General features: G+C 37.2%; 2 protein-coding genes and 1 non-coding gene across 3 annotated transcripts; all 3 read right to left on the bottom strand.

Moving 5' to 3' along the window:
- Positions 1-5,252: 5,252 nt before the first annotated feature.
- Positions 5,253-10,884, bottom strand: LOC143445516 (eukaryotic translation elongation factor 2-like). The gene is made up of 16 exons (XM_076944668.1): positions 10,727-10,884; positions 9,516-9,730; positions 9,210-9,391; positions 8,905-9,113; positions 8,534-8,770; positions 8,312-8,425; positions 7,980-8,118; positions 7,674-7,869; positions 7,370-7,493; positions 7,176-7,282; positions 6,930-7,065; positions 6,708-6,851; positions 6,372-6,581; positions 6,104-6,286; positions 5,853-5,985; positions 5,253-5,776 (listed from the first exon to the last, which is right to left on the bottom strand). Exons 1-16 carry the CDS (start codon positions 10,727-10,729, stop codon positions 5,583-5,585), a joined length of 2,526 nt encoding a protein of 841 aa, XP_076800783.1. The 5' UTR covers positions 10,730-10,884; the 3' UTR covers positions 5,253-5,582.
- A 575-nt stretch (positions 10,885-11,459) lies between these two features.
- On the bottom strand, positions 11,460-11,531 carry Trnat-ugu (transfer RNA threonine (anticodon UGU)). The gene has a single exon. It is a non-coding gene; the product is annotated as a tRNA-Thr (tRNA).
- Positions 11,532-12,902: 1,371 nt separating this feature from the next.
- LOC143446731 (coiled-coil domain-containing protein 171-like) lies at positions 12,903-23,861 on the bottom strand. The gene is made up of 31 exons (XM_076946496.1): positions 23,627-23,861; positions 23,442-23,555; positions 23,011-23,188; positions 22,772-22,884; positions 22,447-22,643; positions 22,240-22,360; positions 21,865-22,025; positions 21,581-21,734; positions 21,215-21,296; positions 20,999-21,132; positions 20,635-20,739; positions 19,875-20,027; positions 19,572-19,684; positions 19,090-19,171; positions 18,719-18,907; positions 18,364-18,480; positions 18,083-18,225; positions 17,808-17,909; positions 17,423-17,589; positions 17,138-17,269; positions 16,757-16,868; positions 16,306-16,402; positions 15,898-16,033; positions 15,580-15,743; positions 15,235-15,309; positions 15,017-15,162; positions 14,778-14,859; positions 14,585-14,641; positions 14,156-14,314; positions 13,692-13,837; positions 12,903-13,526 (listed from the first exon to the last, which is right to left on the bottom strand). Exons 1-31 carry the CDS (start codon positions 23,753-23,755, stop codon positions 13,457-13,459), a joined length of 3,930 nt encoding a protein of 1,309 aa, XP_076802611.1. The 5' UTR covers positions 23,756-23,861; the 3' UTR covers positions 12,903-13,456.
- Between the last annotated feature and the right edge of the window lie 1,390 nt (positions 23,862-25,251).

Raw genomic sequence — 25,251 nt, 5'->3', positions numbered from 1 at the left:
CCTCTGATTGGCCAAACTTGGGTTGTTGCGTCATTAATTCGGCGAAGGCGTAACTTGACCTGCTTTGCGTTAAGAAAAAGAATTCCACCAGTTTCACTCGTTTTGTTTCTTTTTTGATATCAGTTGCATCAGAGAAATAAAGCCTTATCTCTTTTATATTTCCCACATAGCAGGAAAAGAAATTTTTTTGTCTGTTGTCGTAATTTCTCTTAAGGCGAAAACAGAAAGCAGCTATCACTATGGGACTATTTACCGTTTGTTATCCCTAAAAGGAACGCAGAAACTTTAATAAATGAGGCTCTTAGCGAGTAATTTGCTGGTCGGTTGATAAGATCCATGTTTTCCCGATTTTTTTTGATGACTGATTCTTTCGAAACACAGATTGTGAGTGTTATATTTATGGTTAAAGGCGGCAAATAACTCATGATGAATTGGATGACTACATGGTCTATGTAAAGCTCTTTCGCAAACTGAGCAAGATTAGCACATAAGCACATCAGCAAACCGCCCACAGTAGGCAAAGCTAACAAACTTAAGACAAACAATTTCGTTGTACTGAACAACAACGCCCGGGAAATCAATAGTGTTTTGTTCCGCTCTAATGTAATGTGTTTTCCGCGGGAGTCCGTTTTACGGTTGCCTTTCTGACTCAGTTCGAGTTTTTACACTTTTTCTAGCGCAGTTCTGGAGGGGTTTAGCCTTATACATCATACCGTTGGTGCCGCATTGGGAGTTGATTCATCTCCTTACAAGTAGAACCCTGACGTTAGTGAAAAACACAAAACAAACGTGTTTTTGTTACTCATCACGCAAATGTCACAATCCGCTCGGATGGATTGATAAAAGGCACGAAAGTTTTGAGACATGAAAACAAGTTCATTAAAACGTCATAATGCCATGATAAGTACGTGAGACGTAAACGACTATTCTTTGATTGATTGCGACGTCCTAGTAAAAAAATAATGCTTTTGTGTGATCTCCAAAACCCTTTTTCTGTTTTCAACGTCACACTTGCAACCTTTGTCAGCAAAGGGCGCCCTCGCTGTGAGTCAGTAGCCACGGATAACACACGTTTAACCCAATAATAGAAATCCTATTCAAGTGCATAGTTTGACTGTTTTTATACTGATCGTCGTAGCTGAAGAACGTGATATGGTAGCTGATATACGTGATACCAAAATAGCCAATTGGTGACTAATACACAAGTAGACGAAAGTCAATGCACGATGCTCACCTTTGCCTGCAAATGCATTTCTAAAAACCATATCTGTCGTCACAAGCTATATAGTATATACCGTAGGGATTTATTTAAAGTCCCAAAATGCGTCATACATTGTAAATGAAGAACATATACTCAGATGGGCTGTTTTTAGATAATTTTCATCCTTATTATAATCAAATTCTGCGTCGAACAAGTTATAACTAGTTGACGTGTACATATAGTTTGATGGCAAGTTTTGTGTTATACAAACACTGTAATTACAGTAACCGCATAAAATGCAGAATATGAGTGGAAATTTTGAATGTTCGTTTTTTTCTTCCCACCGGTCGTAATTTCTTTCCAAACATTTTCCCTTTGTGTTACTCTGGCGACGTCTTCGTGTAAAGTCCGTGCCTAATATTGTCATGTTTTCTTGTACGACGCTATTGAGAGCTTTTGAGATGTTTGGTTTATACTCGACGAGTGTTGGGCGTTTGTTTGAGCCTTCTGTTAGCTTGTTTGTTTAATAAAATAAAAACAAACCGGCCGCTGATGTACTCGTGAGAATATTATGAAAACTAGAAACACGATACTACTTCCACAGCGAGAGACAAACGACCCCGGTTCGACCCTTCAAGTTCTCCAAAAACCGTTTACCCTTAAACTGATAAACCTAGATTGATTCCGAGATGTTTCTTTTTTTAGGCATTCCGATTTCATATTTACATTTCTGTATTCCCATGTGAGGTATATCAAGCCAAACGAGTTTGTTTTTGCGACCCTATTTGAACCGGTTTAAAGTGACCACCGCAAATAGCAAGCGGTAAGCCACATGTGTTGACCCAATAGGCGTTGCTTGAATGTAGACTGGTTACCTGACTATAGCTAATGCTACACATCAGCCGGCAACGCATCGATGAGGGAAGAGTCAAAAATCGCTTCTAACAGGATTTACAATAATTGTAGCGTGGAAAACTAGGTTGACTTAAACTCGTTTCACATGGGACGGTTTGAGCAGCATCTGCCGAAAACATCAATTACTAATCGGGGAAATGTGTTTAAATTCAGTTTCGAATTATCCATGGCGTCTGGGACATAGTTGAGGTTAATTTCCTTATAACTTGTATTATGTTCTCCCACTGCCTGCTATAACTGTGAATTTAAAAAGACGCTTTAGAATTTTGTCATATAGATCATTAAATTAGTGATTTGGCAAAAGTTGCAAGTTCAACTTCATGAGTTAATAGCACTATGTATACCAGATTGGTTTCTAAAGTATTGTCCGGCCTGTTTGTAACAGCTTAATTTGTTTAACTGATTCATCCTTTGCCGTAACAAAACGTCAGTCGCCAATAGCGGTTTCATCCAATTATAATGTTGCCATAAAAGTATAATTGACAACATGAATCAATCCTTATCAGTCACAAGTTGCTTTGATTTGCGTTTTATACAAAAAGTGGACAGACTTGTGAAATTAATGTTGGTATATTTACCACGATCTAGTCATAACGTAATTTGCGTCCTTTGGAGGAATTTCTCTGAAATTTAAGCTTGTTGGCGTCTTGCCGCACTGAGTCAAGCCATAGTGCGATAAACAACTACGTATGACGTAATTTATTTTCGCAGGAGGATATAACGATAGCGGGAAGGGCCATTTCAAAACTCAAGCCACTTAACCTCCAATGCAGGCTATCCGCCTTCATCAAATACGTCATGTGTGTGCTAAGCCATTAAAAGAAATGGTTTAAGCTAGACTTCAGTTATCGAAAAAAAAATTGCTTAGCATCGCCATTATGATGTTCTTTATTTCAAAGCATTCGAACCATAAACGACGGGTAATTACAGTAAAATATTAGGAAAACATAAAGTACAATACGATATGAAAAGTCTTTCTGATTTAGAGAATATGGGTTTTCAGATACTGAAGCCCAAAACAGAGTTGCCAAGGTTCACTTCGATAAAAATAACGATAAACATGTTAATTCTACGTCAGAAGCCTAATGTGTATATATATTATTTGTAACCAGCTCAAGGTTTTGGAAACAACAATCTTTGCTTTTAGGAAATTGACCTCTTTTTATAAAAATTATAAGCCATAATTTAATGTCATTTCCTATATGACCAGTTTCTGAATATAACAATGATTGAATTAAAATCAATTTTACCTTTTTCACGTAAAGATTGATATTCCTAGTTTGGTAAACAAAAACACCAAAAATATTTAATCGGTGAAACGGAGTCATAGCGCTAGCGTGTGGATGAAAAGTGTCTGAAAGTTTGTTGAAAAATAGTTGCGCTAAGTTGACAATATTTTTGGTTTAATCAATGGTTATTTGTCTGTTAAATCAAAGTATATTTTAATGAAGAACAGAATGCTAGTTTTATAAGTGTCATACTATCTATACTTGAACTATACATACTGTATTATAAATACAACTACACATTATAAATTGGCCAGAGTTTGCATAAAACTATTTATAAAAACTAATAAATGGAAAGTGTGCAAAACAAGTTTTATTTCCAAGATTTATACGAATGCAGCATCTATAATACACTGCAAGTTTGAAGTTAGTTGTTGAATATTTTGTGAAACAATATTAGTGAATAATAAACAATAATAATAAACTATACAATGTAACTAAGGAAAAAATATCATGGTCTTTACCAGATTCGAGTGATATCTGTTGGTGCGAGGATGCTACGTGTGCGGACACCACTGTGAATGAAATTAGCATAAAATGGGCAACTTTTTAAATAAATTGGTAAATTTGCGATTCACAGTTAAGTCGCTCATCGCTATCTGAATTTGCAATTTATGGATATAAATTTCTTTTATCGACACGAAACATAAGGCCACTGTTAAAACTGTGGGCGATCAGATTTTCTGAACATGGGAGGAGGTTTCATTTAGCTCTTAGTGAAGTTGCGTGTTCTTCTCGGGTGATACAACTACGTCTTCAAAGGAGCATAATAGCCGAAAAATAAAAAGATAATAAAACTTTATTTGCAAATTGATGAAGCTAATGTGAAGTAAGATACTAAACAAAATTGAAAACGCAAGGGTAAACAAAGAAAGTAATCATCAAAAGAGTGTAAATTAAGCAAGAAAACAAAAACTTAAAAGGAAAATATCCAAAGTGTGGCACTTTCCGCCACAAAACCATCACATTTTATAACCTTTTTTCATTATCGTTTAAGCATGGAAAATCGAAATCAAAGTTCAATGCAGAAATAAAATCTGTGAAATTTCACACTTGCATTCTTGCTCACACAACTTACATACAAGGTGGTGGTTTTGTTGACTCAGTTAAATTGCGACATGTGTTGTAATGTCTCAAAATTCGAGAATTTTATAAAAAAGAAAACTTTCAAAAACGTGACCTACACATAAAAATTACCGAAAAATTCATTTAGAAAAGTCGGACCGGTGATGACCAAAACGGCAAAAAAAGGACTGTAAAGGGTTGAAAGGCCTGTAGGAGTTAGCACCATGTCAACTTCACGTCACTGGACACTTCCCTTAATTTCTTTGTTTAACTGAATCTTTTACATTTCTTAGTTAATTTCGCGTTGATTGCTTTGCTTTATATTCCATTCACCGCTTATCAAGTCATTCAGTTGTTCATTTGTTTCTTAAGTTATGTGTTCAATGCAGTTTTATTTTGATACGTATGTGTTGGCCGATCGATCCCCGCGAAAGACATGCAACTTCATAAGGAAATGATGCTCGCTGTAGGTTCTGAAGACGGTAACGAAAACTCTGTCAGCCGTCGTCTATTTCGACAAAGTAGGAAGAGCGTTATGGGGGCCTCATTACAGTAATGGTCACAAACTCAAAAGTATCCATCAGAAAAGCTCGGCATCCAGGGCTCGAGAAGTTAAATGGTGAATTGGTTGCCTACTTCAATTTGTCGTTACGTTAACGGAAATGCAGGTTACTCGGCTTAAAGTCGGGCTCTCAACGATGTAAAGTAGTGCTCAATATAGGCGCTACTGTTCTAACAGGCTTGGCTAAACCTATTCAAAGGGTCCTAATAGTACTAGAAGTAAGTCGGACACCAAGTATTTGTATTTGCAAATGGACGCACTTCATCCTATCACAGGAATTCATGTCAATACTCTGTACAGTTCCTATGCATGTAACCGCATCCCAGATCTAAAATTATTTGCAACCCACACGTTCAGTGCACAGCTAATAGAAGAGTGTTTAAAGAGTTAAGGTAAACTGAGACACAAAGCCATGCAATGAAGCGTTGACTTGTCAGTAAATAGGCTAACCTTTTTAATTTGCTGGAAAGAATATAGTAACGTAGAGGCGACTGAAAGGGGAAAGGGCGTTAAATAAAAACACTTTAAAGAGTGATCCATCTGCACTGATCGGTTACAATTTATCGAAGTATTTCTCGAGGGATGGGATGCCTTCGCTCAGACCCTTCCTCTTCCTGGTATCAGCTACGACTGTTCCCGGCTTCGTGGACGGGTCGGTAGGGTCGCCTGGCAGTATCTGCCAGTGATCGAACACGGCCTGTGGAAAGGCTTGTCCGCCAGTGTTGGAACGCAAATCTGCGGTGAAGCCTGGAAAAAATATCGAAGTATAATTTGCATATTGCTCTTGACCGTACAGAGCATGGGTTACTGACTGGTCGCTTACCGAATGACTCGTTGACAGGCAGATATGCCTTGACCTGGAAAATTGGAGTTCCGGGTGTTTGGTTTTCTTCAAACACATGACCACGGCGGCGGTTGAGAACACCATAGATGCCACCAACAGCAGATTCGGGGCACTGTGAAATTAACAGCATTCTTCAGCGGTGCTTTAACTCATTTGCAAAAAGCACAACCGCAGTGTTGCACTGACACTTTGCCTATCACATTTCTACTGTGCACAAAATTAGCACTTACCTGAATTTCTACAAGATAGACTGGTTCTAACATTCTTGGTGAGGCAGTCAACGCACAAGCGTACAGGACACGACGTGCTGTTGGGATAATTTGGCCACCCCCACGATGGATGGCATCGGCATGAAGGGTAACATCGTGGATGTTGAACCTGATACCTCTCATATTCTCCTCACACATTACACCCTAAAATCAAAGCAATGTAACGGGGAAAACTGAGCCTCAACTTGGAACTTAATAGCAAAAGAGCAATCACTTAAACAAAACATACCTCTTTCGAAGCCCATTGAAAGCCAGCCACCACAGAGTCCTTGATTTCGTTAAGATATTGCACAGCTTTTGTACAATCTACGAGGATGTTTGGTCCATTAACATCAGGTCCGAAGCACCAGATTTTACGAACCTCATTGACATCGAACTCGTAGTTTTCAGCCAGATATCTTGCTCTTGCCTTTGGTTCATCACGAGGAGTGACTTTTTGCTATAGACGCACAAAAACATGTATCAGACTGGAGCATGTACTGTAACACTTTGTCGTTAAAGATTTTATCTACTTTACGAATGCAAATTCTATACAAAGCCACAAGGAAGTCGAAAGTAATCTTACATTGTCAATATCTTCTGGAAGACCATCTGGCATTGGACAAGCTCTCATAAAGAGACGATTGTGTTTGTTTGGCGATTTGGACAAACACATTCTGTCGGACTCGGCACTTACAGTTTCCCGATAAGACACAACAGGATCAGATTTCTACAAAATACATGATTGGATCTTTTTATACTCGGGTGTTAGACAATAACAAATTAACATAAAAAAATTGTTTGGTACTTTCAATGGAATTCCAGCATGATCTTCCTCAAGGTCTTTAAGACAAATTTCAAGATGCAATTCTCCTGCTCCTGCAACGATATGCTCCCCACTTTCTTCAATAATGCACTGAACCATAGGATCAGACTTGGCCAAGCTACAGATTGGTAAGGTTATTATTAAACGTTTGTTATTGGTTTAAACTTTAAAGGATATTGGTCGCAAGTTTACTATCAGCCACTCCTAATGATATAAATTTTAACCAACCGCTTCAATCCTTCCACAAGCTTGGGCAATTCAGATGCATTCTTGGCCTCAACGGCTACTCTTACGACAGGGGACACACTGAATTTCATTTGTTTCATGTTGTGAGCCTGCAACGTTCAAAAGTTGTCATTTCACAAACATCTATGCAAGCAACATGAACAATCAATACCACTAAAACCTTCAGTGAAAAACACCTTATCATAAGTGGTAATGGTTCCAGTTTTAACAAGATATTGGTCAACACCAACGAGCCCAACAATATTTCCGCATGGAACATCTTCAATTGCCTCAATGTAACGTCCCATCATCAAGATTGTCCTGCACAAATATTTTTCTAACTTAGATGAAATATATTTATTATTTGCAGGTATTTGTATATATTGAAGTGAAGAGCTCAGTTACACTAATCATCACAAGAAATGCAGATCGGCGAGTGATATTTATCATCATGGCTCACTGTGTTACACTTTTACGACAGACACAATTGCTATTGTTTACCTCTGGATCGGTTTCTGGTATAGATCTTCTTTCTTGCCAGGAACATAGTTTGGCCCCATAATGCGAACTTTTTGTCCAGTGCCAACCCTTCCAGAGAAGACACGCCCAAAGGCGTAGAAACGACCTTTGTCACTGGTTGGTACCATTTTACTGATGTACATCATAAGATGTCCTTTCGGATCACAGTTCTTGATTGCTGTCATGGAATAAGCAAATTAACGATTGAATTATCAGTTTGATAGGAATAAACCACCATGATAAGAGCGACTGCTGACTATTGCGGCTGTGTTGGATTTAATGACATACCAAGTGCCACTTCATCATCTGGGGGACCTTCGTACAACAACTCGCATCTGTACTTCTGAGCAGTGACAGGTGATGGGAGATGGATGGTAATCATCTGAAGTAGGGTATCACCGGCTGGAAGCCATGTCCGCATCACAGTCTAAACCACATCATGCATAACTGCGGTTAGAAGTTGCTTTTTAACTGTCTAACTAAAACTGTTTCAGTGTATAAGCATTCAGATGTTATCCAATCATCACTTTGTGTTAAGATCGGCGAGTGAATGTTATCATCACAGCTTGCTGTCTTATTTTTTCATGAAATGCATGTAAGTGGCTAATATACTGCATTACCTTGAGAAGAGGTTTGCCCTCCTTGTCTTTGTCATCTCCCTTTAATTTGATTCCCAGTTTTTCCATGATGTTGTCGGCTTTATCTTTTTTGCCATTCATTACGGAATCAAAAATCTAAACATCAGCTATGTAAATAAATTCCAATTTACCATAAACAATTAAACATGCTTGGATAAGGCAAAAACTTTCCCCCCAAAAAATCGATCACAGCATCTCAAATACCTTGTAAATAGGATCAAGAATAAATTGATTGAATCCACGAACATAACCTTCACCACCCATGGTTTTGCTCCACTTTTTTGTTTTTGGATTGAAAGAGTTGTCTCCCCAGAGTCGCTTCATCAATTTTTGCACATCAATTTTAAACTTAACTGAGTACATTTCAGCAAACTGTTTAAGAGAGAATGCCCATCCATGAAGGCCAGAACCAAATCCAACGGTACCACTTTGTGGATCAACCTAAGAAAACAAACAGGTATAGATCCAATCAAACATACGTAAAATAAATGCACCCAAAATAACGTTGTGAAGACATTTTAACTTTAGACCTTGTTGGCTACCAGCGTTAAGTTCCAAATTACTCAAGTAGTTACCATAATGTTTCCCATAGGACCATCTTCATCAGCGTAAGTGGCGATGATGACGTTTACGCTTTCAACAATACGTTGAAAGGTCTGGTAAAGATCTTCTTGATCCAACTGCAGTTCCAGCAAAGCACGGTCCATCTTGTTCATAAAAACAATGGGCTTGATGCGTTCTGAAATTGCCTGGCGCAAAACAGTTTCGGTTTGCACACAGACACCTGCAGGAAAAAAAATTCTACCAAATCATCCCCCATAGCTAATGCCATCCTATGTATTTTCTGAAAAGCAAACACATTTTCAGATAAGCTTCTTACCACTGACACAATCAACAACAACCAAAGCGCCATCAGTCACACGAAGGGCAGCAGTAACTTCTGAAGAAAAATCAACGTGGCCAGGAGAGTCAATAAGATTGATCAAGAAACCATTTCCATCGGTGTTTTGCTTAATCCATGGCATGTCAGTGTCGGAAAGTTCGTAGTACAATGAAATAGCCCTGAAAATTATTTGAAATGTCCAAGTTAAAAATCTAAAAGCTGGTAAAAATTGTAACTAGTCACAAAAGAATTTCAGCAAAAACACTGCCTAAGGGCAATGATTTAATTTGAAAGTCTACTAACGTTGACTTGATGGTAATGCAGCGTTCCTGCTCGTCTTTTCTAGTGTCTGTGAAACGAGCTTCACCAGCCTTGGCACCAGCAATGATGCCGGCTTTACTTACCAAGGAATCAGTAAGTGTGGACTTGCCATGATCGACATGGGCAATGACGGACATGTTCCTAATGTTCGCCTTCTTGTCCATGATTCCACGGATCTGGTCTATCGTGAAGTTAACCTGTTAAAAATACAAGTAAGCATTAGTTACAAATGACATATTAGTCATTAAAATTTTACGAAATCATAAACAAGGTCTCGCAATTCTAGATGTAAAATGAATTTGATTTTTATTGATATTTATTTACATATACATAACAAATAAGTTAGCATTTTTTAGCAACAGTCAGACAGACTTCGTGCCACACCACAAGCTGTAGTTTTTGACTTGAATGAAAAAACATCGGCAATAAGCTTTATTAGCCCACAGACACCAGGTAACATGAAATGCTTTAAAACACAGGTTGAGAGGCGATAATTTCATATGTAGGAGAGCAAAACTTTGCAGCTTAATGGGATTCAACTTGGCCCAGTTACTGATTCGAAAATTTGCCAAGTGCTCGAGGGATTGAAATTAACGAAATTCTTTGCTCGTATAAATCTAAAACATGCAGAGCATGTTCAGCAAGAGTTAGTAACAATGCTTGGTTATTATTTTGCATGTGACGTGCATAATCATTACTTATTCAGCTTATTGGGTGGGGTTTTTCACTTAAATACAGCAAACTTTCGAATCTGGGCTTAGTTGATGCTATATTTCAAGCGTTACAGATTTTATTGTTCATAGTAGTTCACCGTTTAACCATTTATAATTTTACCGTAGTTAGCCATGATCCATTCAGAGTAAGAAACTTTCACAAAGACATTCTGTTTGCTACTAGTGGTCTATTTTTCAGCGTTAAAACATAACATCAGTGCGATACAATTGCCCAACCATTACTCTGAGATAAAAAAACGCACTAGAACAACTTGTCAGAAACTTTCAAGTTTAAGTAAACAAGTTGCATCCATGTTAGAAGTATTTCGCGTGCTTGGGCGATAGGATTAACTAAGACACATGTTTTATATCCGAGTAATCCGACAAGTAATGACACTATATCCGCCATTATCATTACAAACTATCATAACCTATTTAATTCTAAATTACATGCAAAAAATATTACACTAAAATACTCACCATTTTGCTTGTCTTTGGCTACTTTTCTTCACTTACGATAACACCGCCACTCTCCAACTGGCTGCTAAGAAAAGGAACGGTCTTTTTCCTGACTCAGCTTACGTCACCAACTTAATACGTTGCTGGTTATTGCGCAACACCGTTTTTTCTTGGTGTTGTAGAAATTATTTTATTTTTTTAATCCATTACTTGATGCTTATTCAAAACATTGAGCATAAATTCAGATTAAACATAAAATTTTGATCTAAAAAAACCCAGCAAATTATTATATTAAGCTGAATTATTTCATTTATTATTTTTTCAATTTTTCTTTAAAACCTTAACAAAATTTTAAAAATGTGATTATATAAGACTGTAATTCGTGTTATTTAAAGAGGCTAGATGTGAAACGCAAAGAGTGGTAAGCAACATCTTCTAAAAAAATTTGAACACTTTGATTAATAACAACCATGCAATAATTCGCAAATAATTCTTCCAATTATTAGATTATGAAATATAGGCATTTGTCAGTAAGCGCAACTTAGTCCTACTTCTACTAGGCCAACTAGGGTATACTTATTATAAATTAATCACGTCATGAAACAAAAAGTTTTCAAACTATTGAAAAAGTTTAAAATGTTACTGTCAATGTTAAAGTACGAACAAAGATCTTAAGCATTTCTGAAAATACAAAACTTTATAAACTCATTATTAATTTATTACACATCTCTCAATACTGAAAAACAAAATTCTTTGCCTCCAGTGAGGATCGAACTCACGACCGCTGGTTTACAAGACCAGCGCTCTGCCACTGAGCTATAGAGGCGCAGCTAACAGAACTTGACGTAACTGCTTATTTATATCCACCAAAAATATATCAACTGGTTGGTTTGTGGACAGCACAAAGTTTTGTAGATACATTTCCATTTCTTAATAATTTACACGCTAACAGCAAATTGTGAATAATGTGAACGGGGAAAGTACTTTACTGCTTATGCTACACGCTGTAGTGAATTTGTACTATACCACCTGTTGAAAAGATGTTACAGTATTCCCATACATAATCCCCACTTAATTCATAGAGTAAGCCTAACCTAAGTTAGTTTTTTCGTGAGTGAAGATTGGTAATAAATTAAGTGGGTGTCGTATTGATTCATAGATATGCAAATTGCAACGTATCGTTTCCATAAGTTTTTCCGTCTTGCGTCTGACGCTGTCGTCATTATAGTAGCAACTAGCAATAGGCATCTAGTTTCCGCTGGGTTATTTTCTTCGACATACGTTGCGCATTTGCGCCTGTAGTTAATGGTGTAGCAAAAATCGAAATATTGTTTGCAAGTTGTGGAGCCGACAGCCAAATAGGAAAGTTCGGCCGTTAACAATTACGAGGTCTAACTACATATAGCCTTCTCGAACCCCGTGTTAACAACCCTCATAAATGATGTAAAGAACAGACCTACTAGGACTAGGCCAATCCGGGATTCCGATGCCTGGGGATACGTTCTTATGCTGCTGGCATGTTGTTTTTTTGATCGAGTTTTACAGTTCAATGTGACTTATGTTTTTTATGGCTATTTTTTCTGTGACATGTTTGTTTTAATTTATTTAGTCTCAACGTAAACGCTTTCTGTTCGTGCTAACCGCAGTAAAATAGCCAGAACATTGAGCGTATTTCTTGTTTTATTATCCTATAACAAGGCAAGCACCATACTTCTCGCTCCCCAAAGTCAATGGGGAAAAATATATGAAACCAAATTCAAATGCGCCGTTAACCGACGACCCGCTTTAATTCTGACACAATGACATGAGTACTTAGTTATACTAAAATACCAAATGAACTAAAACATCAGCAAAGATTGCAGCGCAAAATGAAGAAGACACCGGATTTGAATTGGCCAACGAAATACGTCAAACGCTGTGGAGAAAAATTTTTGACTAACCACGTAAGTCAGCAAAATGCCGTGTTGAGGTTGAAATACTCTTTATACAAATACACGCTGCTTTAGGTCAAAAAGTTACAAAAAAGTTGTCCACTCGCTGAAGTTTGCATTGGACGAATCAAGAATGATTTGGGCGGAGAAAACATCAACTCTCGGCTCACATTTGCCAGAAATACGCTTCCACGACATACAAATCTTATAACAGTTGCATATCTCCACAACACTTTCAAAAAATTATGTTTACTAAGTTCAGCGTGTAAACTTCAAAAGTTAATTTATTAAAATAGAAACGTCTCTTATTTACAAACGTTATGAACAACAGCAAAGCAAGGTGCAATAATACTGTGGACAAAGCGTAAATAAATTCACAAGTTTATTACTAATTAAAATCCTAACTTTCGCTCACGTAACAATAAGAATATCCAATAAAGGAATGCATACGTAAAAATTTCGATTAATTTTGTTTCCACAATATGCATTGAAAAATAAAACAAGAGCAGACACTTGTACGCATCAGCATTCTAATAAAGTAAAATGCATTAAAAATCGCAATTCAGGTGCAGTAGAAATTTCTAGTATAGCACGAAAACAATGCCTTGAGATACAGCAGTCTACTACATTGCTATTGTCACACTATACTTACATAAATAGTGTAAGGACTTGTATAACGTTTATAATACTAAAAGATAATACGGAAATACCCTTACTTCAGTACTCCAATAACAAACTTTTTCACCGACCATTAAACGTGTTAAAATGCACCAAAAGACTGCTTGTATGTATATTTTCATATATGCAAAACTAAGAGCATCTAGACGCCGTAGGTGTTGGTCAAATCACGAATGGCCTTGTCTGTGGTCGGGTCAGAGATACGATGGGTGCTAGAAATAAACATAAAAATTTCAATTGCACAGCAAACCTAAACCAGGAACATGGTGTGTTATTAGGAAGTACTTTATTCGTAATGACACGGCAGTAGGGCAAAGCATGAAATAAAAACGAATTTCTGTTGTAGTTGGTAGGAATTAAGCAATTCATCTTTCTACCTTGAGAGTCCATTTTCAAACGACGCTTGGTGGACAATTTCGCCTTGTAAAGGTATGAACTCGCTAGGACCACCGTAAGGAGTAGATGACAAGAGGGTTTGACTTCTGGTGTATTGAGAATCGTCTTTTGTGGGATAGCATCCGAGCTTACGACATGAAAAAAATAGATGTGAATCACTTTGTTAAGTTGTAGAAATTAAAGCGAAATATTGGAATGTGAAGATTCAAACGACCATCCTTTTTATGGCAAATTTTAACTTACAGATTAAACCTCATTTTTCTGTTTTTGTGTGTTTTTCAATTAAACAAATGTTTACGACCTAAATCAAGTTCCTAGAATAAATCTTCCTAATATGTGTATTTACGAGGGTTGATAAAATCGCAAGAAGCCAATAAATATACGAAAACGACACGTTGTCAAGGGAAGCTAAAAATGAAGAGAACTCACGGATGAATGAACTTACATCGTAATCAGGAGTGTTTTCATTCTCCCTCTGACATACATTGTGCAACTCTCTTTTGAGCGAGGTAATGTGGCTACGGTAGGAAGCTATCTGCGATTCCAGGTTGTTGATACGGCCAATTGCACTTGATTGAACACGCACAAATGATTCTACAGCCCGCTATACAGAAACGTAACTTTAATTAAATTAAAGGTGATAAAATTAAATATTACCGGTTAGTTAAATATATTTTGGCAGTGTTACCATACTTCATCTGGCACATCAACTGGAACCCTTTTGATAACACAACACTATGTCAAAATACGTGAAAATAAATCACGTAAATTACTAAATTCGTATTCAAATGTCAGAGCTCATGATCAAACGCTCAAGAGCACCCGACCGCTACAAAATACAAGTTTTGAAAAATTACATTCGCTTGATACAAACCTGTGCAGCTTTCATGCCTGGTCCGCCTTTGCCTATTTCTTGACCTTGCTTTTGAAGCTGCGATAATAAATAATTAAGTTTATGTTTCAAAAAGCTTCTCTTTCAAATCGTTCAGCATGGAGGCCATAACGTGAGTTTCAACTAAAACACACTTCAAAGAAATTTACACAGGTTAATCCACCCCGTTACCTACCTTTGATGATATTTCTTCATCGTCAGCATATTGCAAGGTCTTCTCGAGAGTTGCAAAGTAGTTTGCGATTGTCGTTTTCTCACTGTGTTTAAGCAAATATGAACATTTTAAGCGCACGCTCTAACCTGTGCGGTTTACGATTTAAAAGTCGATAGCTATCAACTTCTTAGAAAGTAATTTTCAAAACTGTTTCAGTCCTCAAGAAAAGTAGTGTTTTTCGCAGTTTCTCCAATACTTACACGGCCGCCTTCTTCAAAGCTTTTTTCGCATCGTCAACCTGGTGGTTGAGAGTGTTTCGATCATGCTGAAGCCGATCAAGTTGTTTTTCCAATTGGCGCTTGGCGTGTGTGCAGCGTTTCAACTCCATCTTCACTTCCGTTAAACTCTAAAATCGGCACGTGTGGTTTAGAATCGTTGCGAGACTTCGGTTTGACGAACATATGAGAAAGTTACTCACTGATACAGCCTGGGTCAAAGTGACATCTCTTTCGGCGCCATCCGTACATTGCTCTTCGAATTTCTGAGACATCTCCTACAAATATTGCACATAATGTTTATAATGATAAGTTGATAACCAGTTATGGATAGTTATCGTTATTAGTAATACATGAAGACGTGTGCTTACTATGACAACTCCCATTGCACGAAAACAACTCATACGTTAATAGACGTGATAACACTAATCATACAACTGGCTTGATTGTTAAATTTTCAAGTTATGACACTACATTCTGCTGATGATTAGACGATCTCTGAAATGACTGACTTAGTTAAACTGAGTTCGAATTGATAATAAATTTACCTGAAGCTTGTCATTCTGTTCGTGCAGAAGACCTTGGGCTCTTTTTTCTCGCTCCAAGGCGGCGCTCAACTCCGCACAAACACCATCGAATCTGCCCCTAGCAACCAATTCCTTCTCTTTTTCTTTTAATTTCTTCATTTTTTCCTCCTTCTTCTCAAGTTCGACTGGATTTGTGAAAAAAAGCATAATCGAAAAGTTGGCAACCGTAATTGAAAATCACATGGCGAAGGTCCGAGCAATGCAACTGGCCCGCTTACAAGACTTGGTGATATACAGCGCTACTTAGCATGCACTCACGGTCTACTTATTTGTTCTCACCTTTACAAATGTTGAGCTGTTCCAGACTTGTTCTCAGGTTCAATTCGTTGTTTCGCAAAGAACGTTTTTCGACTTCTGCCGCATGGAGGCGCTCTGTGAAAGTAAGCAGGTGCCTTTGGAGTGCAGAGAAAGAATGCTGAAGAGAAAAGAAATAGCTTGCAAAAACCTATGTGTGTGATATCTGAGAAAAATCGGACAAATAACCAGATAAAATGAAAAAACATGAATTTGATTTTTCAATCGAATAAAATGAGAATAATTTAGATTTATATGAGACAGGAATTGGTGAAAATCTTGGACTTTTAACATTAAGTTACGACGAATTATTGATTAGAAATACAAGAACAACAAAATTATTTAAATACTGTATATAATAACAAATCACATTTTTTATTGAAATGGCATTACCTCAACCGAAAACAAATTGACGACCTGCCGTAGTCCAGCTCTGTGTATTATGCGATCAAGGCCATCAGCCAAAACTCGACAGAGGGAGGTGCGCTCTCTGAAAACAAAGCATCGATTACAATAGGTAGAGCGGATTTATGCTGCTTGAATTTGTTGCAATATAATACTCAGCTAGGTCTTACTCTGATCTTTACTAAGGGAAGAAAATAAACGGAAGTCAGAGATATCCTTTAAACGGGTCCTTTGGAATCACAGCACCGCGAATTTTAAATGCATACTCACTTGGTAAACTCGTAATTTTGATAATAAATCATAAGCAGCTTTGTAAGATAATATCTACAACGCAACCAGTTAAAAAGTTACCAAACATTAAATTATGTTCATCGGTGCAATACCATGGTCCACCCCATAAACACTTCAGTGCTAGCTCGGTATGTGATGGACGGATTACCTGATAATATTACGGGCATCCACAGTGTATGAAGGAAAGTGAGTATAAGTTGCCTCCATTAAGTTAAGGAAGGCGTTTTTCGCTGTCTTCGCAACCGCGCGAGACATATAACCTGTGTGGGACAAAATAGAATATTTTAAGGATATGTTTGCAGACTGAACCTGTGACCTTTGTATGCCCATGGACAAGAAGTGGTTCAGACGTTGTGGACATCATGAGAACACGCGGTTTGTTTAGAAATACAGAATAAGATTTGTATCGCAAGAATTTGCATATAAATAGATTACTTTTCCCGGCGTTATGGAGAATGAATTATATGATGTGACCAAAAAATGGTAACGAATTCCCATGTAGAAATAAAACTCATAATATAAGATTTACCGGATGTATCACCCTTGTTCTTCGCAACTGCGTCAACAACTCCACAAGTTGCGTCTCTCACAGAATGTATCACGTGATTGTTTGACAACCAATCAACAGCGGCATCTGATCGAGACTGGATGGGGACGTCGCCTGCAAACGAAGAATCGGATACAGCATAGACGTAAGTATAAAGTGAACAAAAAAGCTTCACGCATTTACTGTGCTGTGTATGAAAACAGTTCATGTAGGCTAGGTTTGTAAAATACTGTTTTGTTGTAAAGGATGGAAAAACACGGATCGTACTTTTTGACTTCATCCGTGGAGTTTTCTTCTCTCCTTTTCCAGCGACGACGATTATCCTACTGCTACTAATCGCTGATTCGTTGCATGTAAACATGGGAACGTTGCTCTCTTCCGTGAAAAGTCGTAGCCTTCTTGCCGCAAGCACACAAACAACGGCTACTCTAAACCTGCGTGAAAGTCGCCAAAAGAAATTAAGCTTCATTTAGAAAGCTAAATTTGTAGGAATATTTTTTGAAGGCGATGTGCATATTCATATCAAATTACAATGCTCCGCCCACACAATTTCAAAACGTTGCAACTTATGCTAATTCTTTCTACCTATTCTTACCTAATAACTGAATAAGTTTATGTCATAGGAGATATTATTAACCAGATAACAAATCACCTTATGAGCGGGTGGATGGCGCTGAAAGACTTGACTGCGACAGGCATGCGAGCTTTTTCCTTTGGTTTTCTCATTTCTTCATTAAGAGTATCAACCAATAACCTTTGAGACAAAGAATGACGTTTGAAGATATTTGGCTTAGGAGGAACACTCTTTGCGAACATCAGCCAATCCATAAATCAAAAATGTCGGAAATTCTACACCTAACATTTATAGCGTACACTTATCATGATCCATCTGTCACTCATGCCAAAGAAAGCCGTGAATAAGCTTACCTCATCTTCTGCTTGCACGCTTCTCCGTCAATGTTTATTCTCACCAGCAGGGAGCGCTGTTGGACCAACTCATCTCTCGCACGTAACGTGGGGTACAGTGCGCCGAACAATATGGCACAAGCGCAGGCTAAAGATTTCCTTTCCTGGTATTTAAGAGTTAAATTCCGTAAAATCAAATCAAAACATAACAAACTTGAAAACGTAACGTAAAGACTGTTGCGCAACACGCTTAAGTTGGCCACAAATACAAACAAAAAGTTACTGGTTTGAACATTATATACCTGTTGGAGATTGCTATTTTCCCCTCTTAGTTGTGCACATTCAGCCTGCAAACCGTCATGCACGCCATCATTGCTTCGAACTCTCTCCCACGCTTCATCGCACAATGACTGGGTCTTCTGTGTAGAGAATTAAGTTGTAACTGTTTAAGCAATTGTAAAATGACAGCACAACATTTAAATACTATAACAGTTATACAAAGTTGAAAGTAAAATGCAATCTAGCTTTTGTAAAAAGCAAAAAACCTGTAATACAATATCATATGAATAAAATCACAACCTTCTACTTTTTTTGAAAGTAGGTTAGAAATATAAACAAATTGAAAAACTTGTGCACTTTAAACAAATTAGCTCTGACCTGTGTTCTGGCATGCATCTCAGCAAGAAGAGCTTCATAATGCTGCTCAAGTTGCTTTCGTTGTCTTCCTGCCTCATCATCTCGCTCCCTGCATCTCTCAGCGAGCCGATCTACGGAAGATTCGTGAGCACGCTGAAGTTCAGAAATGGAGCGCTCCATTTCCTGGCATGAAGTCTCCAATTGCTTCACCTGCGAATAAAAAATTTATTTATTTATTCAGCAACAAGAAACACATATATGGAAATGTTTTTATTTTTGTCTCCTTCTTGTCAACAGCAAGAAGTGCTTCATGCTCTAGTAATAATTGGTCATTTTCATTTTCACTCTCCCTGAATTCAAGTTGCATTGGGCATTGAGTTGACAATTAGTACCTTGTCTTTTGATCTTTGGTACATGTTGACAAGAGTGTCTAAAGCTTCTCTAAGTGTAACTGATAGATCTGACCAAGTAAATCTGCAAAAAAATATTTAAAATCAGTGAATTTTACTTTATAGTACTGTTGTACTGCAGCAGTTTTATGTGATTTAGCAAATGATACAAGACATACTTTCTCCACTATAACCTTAAGCAATGCATAAGTATACCTATACCAGAACAACCCCACTACACAAGAGATAGCAGGCTAAAAATCAAAATTTTACAATGACTCTAATATTTTCAGATAATTTTGGAAGTTTGGATTGGTTTGGGCAATCAAATTAAATAAAACTGAGGAGATTGTCAATACATTTTAGTTAAACTTTATGTTATGGTGTTTGGATTATTCCGGCATTGAAATGAATTTAGGGAATCACTAAACTTGAATGCCAAGTCAGTAACATAATGCTGCTGTACACGTTTTCATAAAATAAACCTGTTTAAGGCATTCTTCTCTCCACTAGTATTGCAAACAACATGATGCAGTTCACGTAGATAACCGATATGTACTTCTATCTCATTGCTATGCCTTTCTTGAACAGCATTCACCTGTAAACGATTATGCAGTTTTGTTATTAAATAAATCAAACTTAAACAAAGTGACAACCACCAAGCGAGCTATCATAAGCTCCAAGACAAATTCGTTCAAATATACTACAACTGGGTAATAAAAATAATTCACATTGAAAGCTTTTTACTGCTGGCATTTAATATATGAGTAAGTTAGCTTAAAAATAACCTTTTCTTCCAGCTGGTGACAGCGTTCAGTTTGTTGCTGAAGATCAGTTGTCACATCTTTTAGATCTTGAAAGGTTTTCCCAGATTCTCTCTCATATTCAACGTGCTGTGCCCGAATGTTTTCAAGTTCTTGGTTATTTTGAGCAAGTTCTTGCTGTATAGTGAATAAAAATATTCAAACTTATAGTTGCATGACACATGCAATAGCACTTTTCCATACAGACGTGACGTGTTCACGCCTAGGCACTAAAATATTTTATTCCAAATACGTTAGTCTGATATGTTTTATTAGTTCCACATTTAAAAATATAAAAATAGCCATTTACTAAATAAAAAATATTATGAGTCTGTGAAAAAAAAACTGATCCACCCTGTTTGATTGGACCAGTTCTGCTAATGTTAGCACAGGTTAGGGACTTGGGGTAATACTGGAGGTTTCCTCAGTACAGTATATAATATAATTCATGAGTAAGGCCGTAGGTGGTTTGTAGTAGGGCTGATGGGCAAATTGGCCAATGACAATTTAATTGACCTTAAAGTATTGACTGATGCCAATCACTCGGTCGTCAATTATTTGAAGTTTCGTTACATTACAAGAAATAGCTTGTGCAAATAGTAAGAAAGATCTCTTGAAAAATCTGTATGCCACCTGACTGCAAGAGGCATAAATGAGACTGTGTAATGACAACATTTATGCATTTCATACAAAAAATGTCGCTGTATACATCAACTGAACAACGCAATGTGTTGTCATTTACTACCTGAGCAAGCTGCAGTGACTTCTCCCTCGTCAAAGCCAGATCTCGGAAGGTATTGCAATCTTTCTGTGTCTGACGTTCAGCTGAGATCCTGTTGTCTACTTCATGCTGAAAACATAATGCAAGTTCCATGAAAAACAAAGCAAGCTAAGCAGTGAATTCTAGTAGTGGATATTTTAAAATTTTTACTTAAAATTATAATCTACAGCTTATGGAAACATGCTGACATAGGCGTCGTTGCCTATAGACCCTTGAACTGTCTGGAAAATTTTCATATTTGCACTGCCGAGATTTTTTTGGCAATGACACCTATGCATGCTGAAATTTGACTTAAAAACAAGATTTCATAGTTCACATTCCTACCCACCTCCAGATCACTGATTCTCTTCTGATAAGCAAACAAAGTTTTCCTTAACTCTTCCAATACAGTTTTCGGGTGATCAGTGAGGTCTTTCTTGCTTGATTTAGATTTTTCTTTTCCTTTAGATTTTGTGGATATGCCTATACAGAAACAATGAATTAAAACTGAAATAAATATAAGACTTGATATGATCCGAAAACCTTTTCATGATCATGACATCACCTCGACATGCATCCAAGCAAAAATTGTCAAGAAGGAGCTCTAGCTCACGGACATTTCCTCCGTATGTTTCTTCTAAGAATATCTGGGGAATACAAAATTCTCACATCAACCAAAGTAATACCCGACTACATTTCACACCGATTGTGCGTATCTAAACAAAACTATTAGCCAATGACATATACATATTGTATACAATAATTAACCACTATTCATATAACATTCAAGTAACATTAATTGATTAATTAATTAACTTAAATTTATGTTCAGTTAATAATATGGTAGTTGGAACAATATCACAGTTCCATTTATATGTACACAGGATGGTAAAATTGAGATCAAAGTACATAGCAGATAGATGGTTCTTGCCTGTCTCTTTCTTGCTTTGCTCAGTTCCTGCTTAAGCTGCTCCAGATGTTGTTCGTGTTCATCCAACTTTCCTGTCATCTCTTCAATCAAGTGAGATTTTACAGACAGTTCTTGATCAAGTTTCTTTCTCACGTCCGCAAAAACCTGCTCACTTCTGTAAATTGTCAAGAAAAGCGGAAAATATAAAAAATATGACGTAATGCTTATATCAGAAAAGAACTAAATGAGCTTTATACTCAAACAATTACCGGTACCCCACAGTAAAAAATTTCCTGTTAAATTACTTGTCTAGTTTTTCTTGGGCATTATTAGTGTGTCGTTTCTCATATTCCAGCTGTTTTTCAAGTTGTTCAATTTGCATATTTGCTTCTTCGACTTCCTGCTTAAGATGGTCAGAAGAATCTCGTTCTTTTTCCAGAAGTTCTTGAAATTCCTGATGCTTCAGCTACACAAATCAGCATTGCATATTTGCATTAACAACAAGACTTTTGATAACCAACCAAATATCCTACAGTTGAAATGAGGAACGCTAAGGCACTACGACATGCTGTATTTTCTGTATAAATTATTATACATTTAATGCACTGCAAGTACTTTTACACTTTTGCTTCACCATTTTGTTTATTCGCTTAGCACAAAAGAGTCTCATAATTTCCAACCTGTATTATTTCTGAGTTGAACTTTGACTCAAGATGAGCGGCACGTTCTGCCTCAACACTTTCCTCTAGTGAGTGGGCTCTTTGAGTGATTTCATCAAGGTCATGGCGCATACGTTGCTCTCTGGTAAAATTAACAATTTTAGCCATTAAAATTCTGAAATGGAACGTTTTTCTCCTCAAAGTGTGCAGGATACTTAACACTCTCACCGTTCCACGGAAATTTGAAGATCAGTAACAGTCCTCCTGAGATCTTCTTCTTGTTTTATCAAACATTCCTTGGCATCATCTAATTTACTGCTTATCTGTTCCTTTTGATAACTCAGATCTTCAATTTGATTGGCAAGCTTGTCATTCTCAGCTCTTAGAATTGCTTCAGCAGCTACAGAATTTGACTCCAATTGTTTCTAAAGTAGCAAGTACATTGAAGAGCATGTAAGAAAACTCATAAATTGTGCGTTAAGCAAGGATAAATATGAATTTATTTCAGAAAAGTATTCTTACAACAAATCACAGTTACAAACAAAAACTTCACCTTGTCATCTTCCAAAAAAGCAATCCGTGTTTCGTTCTCTGCTGTAACTTTTCTGGCAAGTGCCAATTCATTTTCAATTTCACCAAGATGAAGCTCAAGTGAAGACTTTTCATCTAATTTTGCAACACTACAATTAGTCACGTGCACTAACATGTACAAATACATTTCTCACAACACGGCTATGGCCCCTGTAAACACAATAACAACACTATGTTTGTATCACACAAACAGCATGTTACCTGAAAGAATGATATTCTGCTTGGACAAGGTAACTTCTTTGTGGGTATTGTTCCTCATTATTTCAACTGACCTTTTCTTTGACACGGCAAGTTCGTACTCAAGTGACTGCCTGGTAGCTTCGCCACGTTCAACTTGAGCTTGGACTTGAGCAACAGCAGCTTGAAGACTTGCATTTTCCTGTCCATTGTAAACCCAGGCATGCATGAAAGAAATTAGTGCGCACATTGATAAGTCATCAAATTTCGTTTGTCACACTTTCCACTATAGTGACACGAACAGTGTAACACCGATTGCATACAGAGGTCTTCAAAGAATGAGAACTAATCTGGTGTATGCCCATTGCCCAGACAGAAGCATATACGACATACCAAACTTTACAAAAAACTGTTTTTAAAAAATAACAAGTTGCATTGTTGTCAGATAATATTACCCGATTCAAATTGTTTGACATTGTAACCTTTTCTTCTTGCAATTGATTAATTTTTTTTTGCAGTTGGGCTGTGTTCTCCATCAGATCATGGTTTTCACTTCTTATGTTTTCTAGCTAAATGTATCAAAAAAGCGCCTGTTTTAGTCCTCTTTAACCCTCAATTTTTATTAGCATGCATAACTTACTTGTTGTTGCAATTGCTTTATGAATGCATTTGTTTCATCACCAAGGTAGCGATTCTCAGTAGGCCTATAAGATGACGTCATCCTTGAGGATTTTAAAGGATGACTGATTTGTTGGGGACGGTCACTCATGTCAGAGTATCCTGCTTAGGGTATTATTGTAATACTCACTTAAGTATTTTCTCTAAAAACCCTAAAAAGCACTTTAAAGCACGTACCTATCAGACAAGCAAGTGATTATAAATCCAGACTGCAATTTGATGCTGTCATCTGATGCTATTAAAGTAATTGATCTATTACTGGACATTATCTAACAAATTCATAACTAGCATTATAATTGGGCGAGACGTCTGAAGGACCTAAAGCCGGGATGTTCCAACTTCGTCAAAATTGCCAGCCCCATCCAAAGTTGTAGTGTCATAAAATTGTGTTACAAGAAACAGGCATCCAAAGATTGCAAATGCAGTTAAATTCCCTTGACAGTGGCACGCATAAATCAGAGCGAAGCCAACTCGTCCTTAGAATCAGCTTCATTTATTAAAGTAGGAATTAACTTTGTTGGAAAATTATTAGAGTTCTAATCCTGGCATGGCGTAAAACATAGATCTTAACTTTTTGGTATAAATCTCCTGTGCTAAAATACAAGCTTTCCATAGGCTACAGAATTACGGGCATGTGAGGTGTACCAAAGTTAAAACATTTCTCATTTTTTTCTGTTAATGCAATAGTACTATCAGACCTATAGATCATACAAATAATACCGTATTAGAGTTAGCCAGGCTATGTTCTCATTCCAAAATGTGCGGGCCGACCGGAATATAGCACTAATGAGTTTTTGTCTAAGAGGTACGAATGCAAAAATAAGAAACTTAAAAAAAACAAGTTTTAACTTTCCGGTGTGAATGATGGTCGCAAAGATATTAAATGGCACGATGGTCGGAAATCCAGTCCTACTGTTCTGCGAGTCAGAGCCAGCCTGTAGCTATATGTCATTTATGTAACATCAAGACATACAGACATAGCCTGTGCCTTGCAGGCCTGTGTATTTTGCTTATGTTCCCAGATCAGCTGACATTTTAATGCAAACTGTATCCAACAATAGTGTACAGTAGTTATTTCTTTATTTGTTATATTATGGTTTTAAGTTCGTTAAACTTAGGAACTATTTTGTGGGTTTGGTGGCCATGGTAAGTTAGCATGCATGCAAACCTACCCATCTTATAACACAATTCTGTTATTGTTATCTAAGATCTAAGCCTATCTTACGTGTTTTAAGCCCTTGGGCTTTGCCACTTTTTCCTGCTGCTTGTCAGCATGTGTTTTATTGTGCTATAACTACAAGTCAACAAGTCTACAACGGTTAGCATCTTACCTTTCGCTCCGCACAGTTAATGGCGAAAAATAAACAATACAAAATACAATGTGCTGTAATCTGCACGAAATCGCATCCACAAAGTCCTTATACTCAACTGGTCACACACACAACAGCAGCATAAGTGACTGACTAAGTCTATAGCTTAAACCAATGCTCCAAGTTTCAAATCTTGGGTCAAAACCGCTGCCTTTACTACTGTTACGCTTGAGTAAATTTGAGACGGTAAATTGTAAATAACCCTGCTGGAGAGTCA

This window comes from Clavelina lepadiformis, chromosome 2, assembly GCF_947623445.1.
Source record: "Clavelina lepadiformis chromosome 2, kaClaLepa1.1, whole genome shotgun sequence".
Classification (NCBI taxonomy): domain Eukaryota; kingdom Metazoa; phylum Chordata; class Ascidiacea; order Aplousobranchia; family Clavelinidae; genus Clavelina; species Clavelina lepadiformis.
This window is presented reverse-complemented; position numbering and strand designations above follow the sequence as displayed.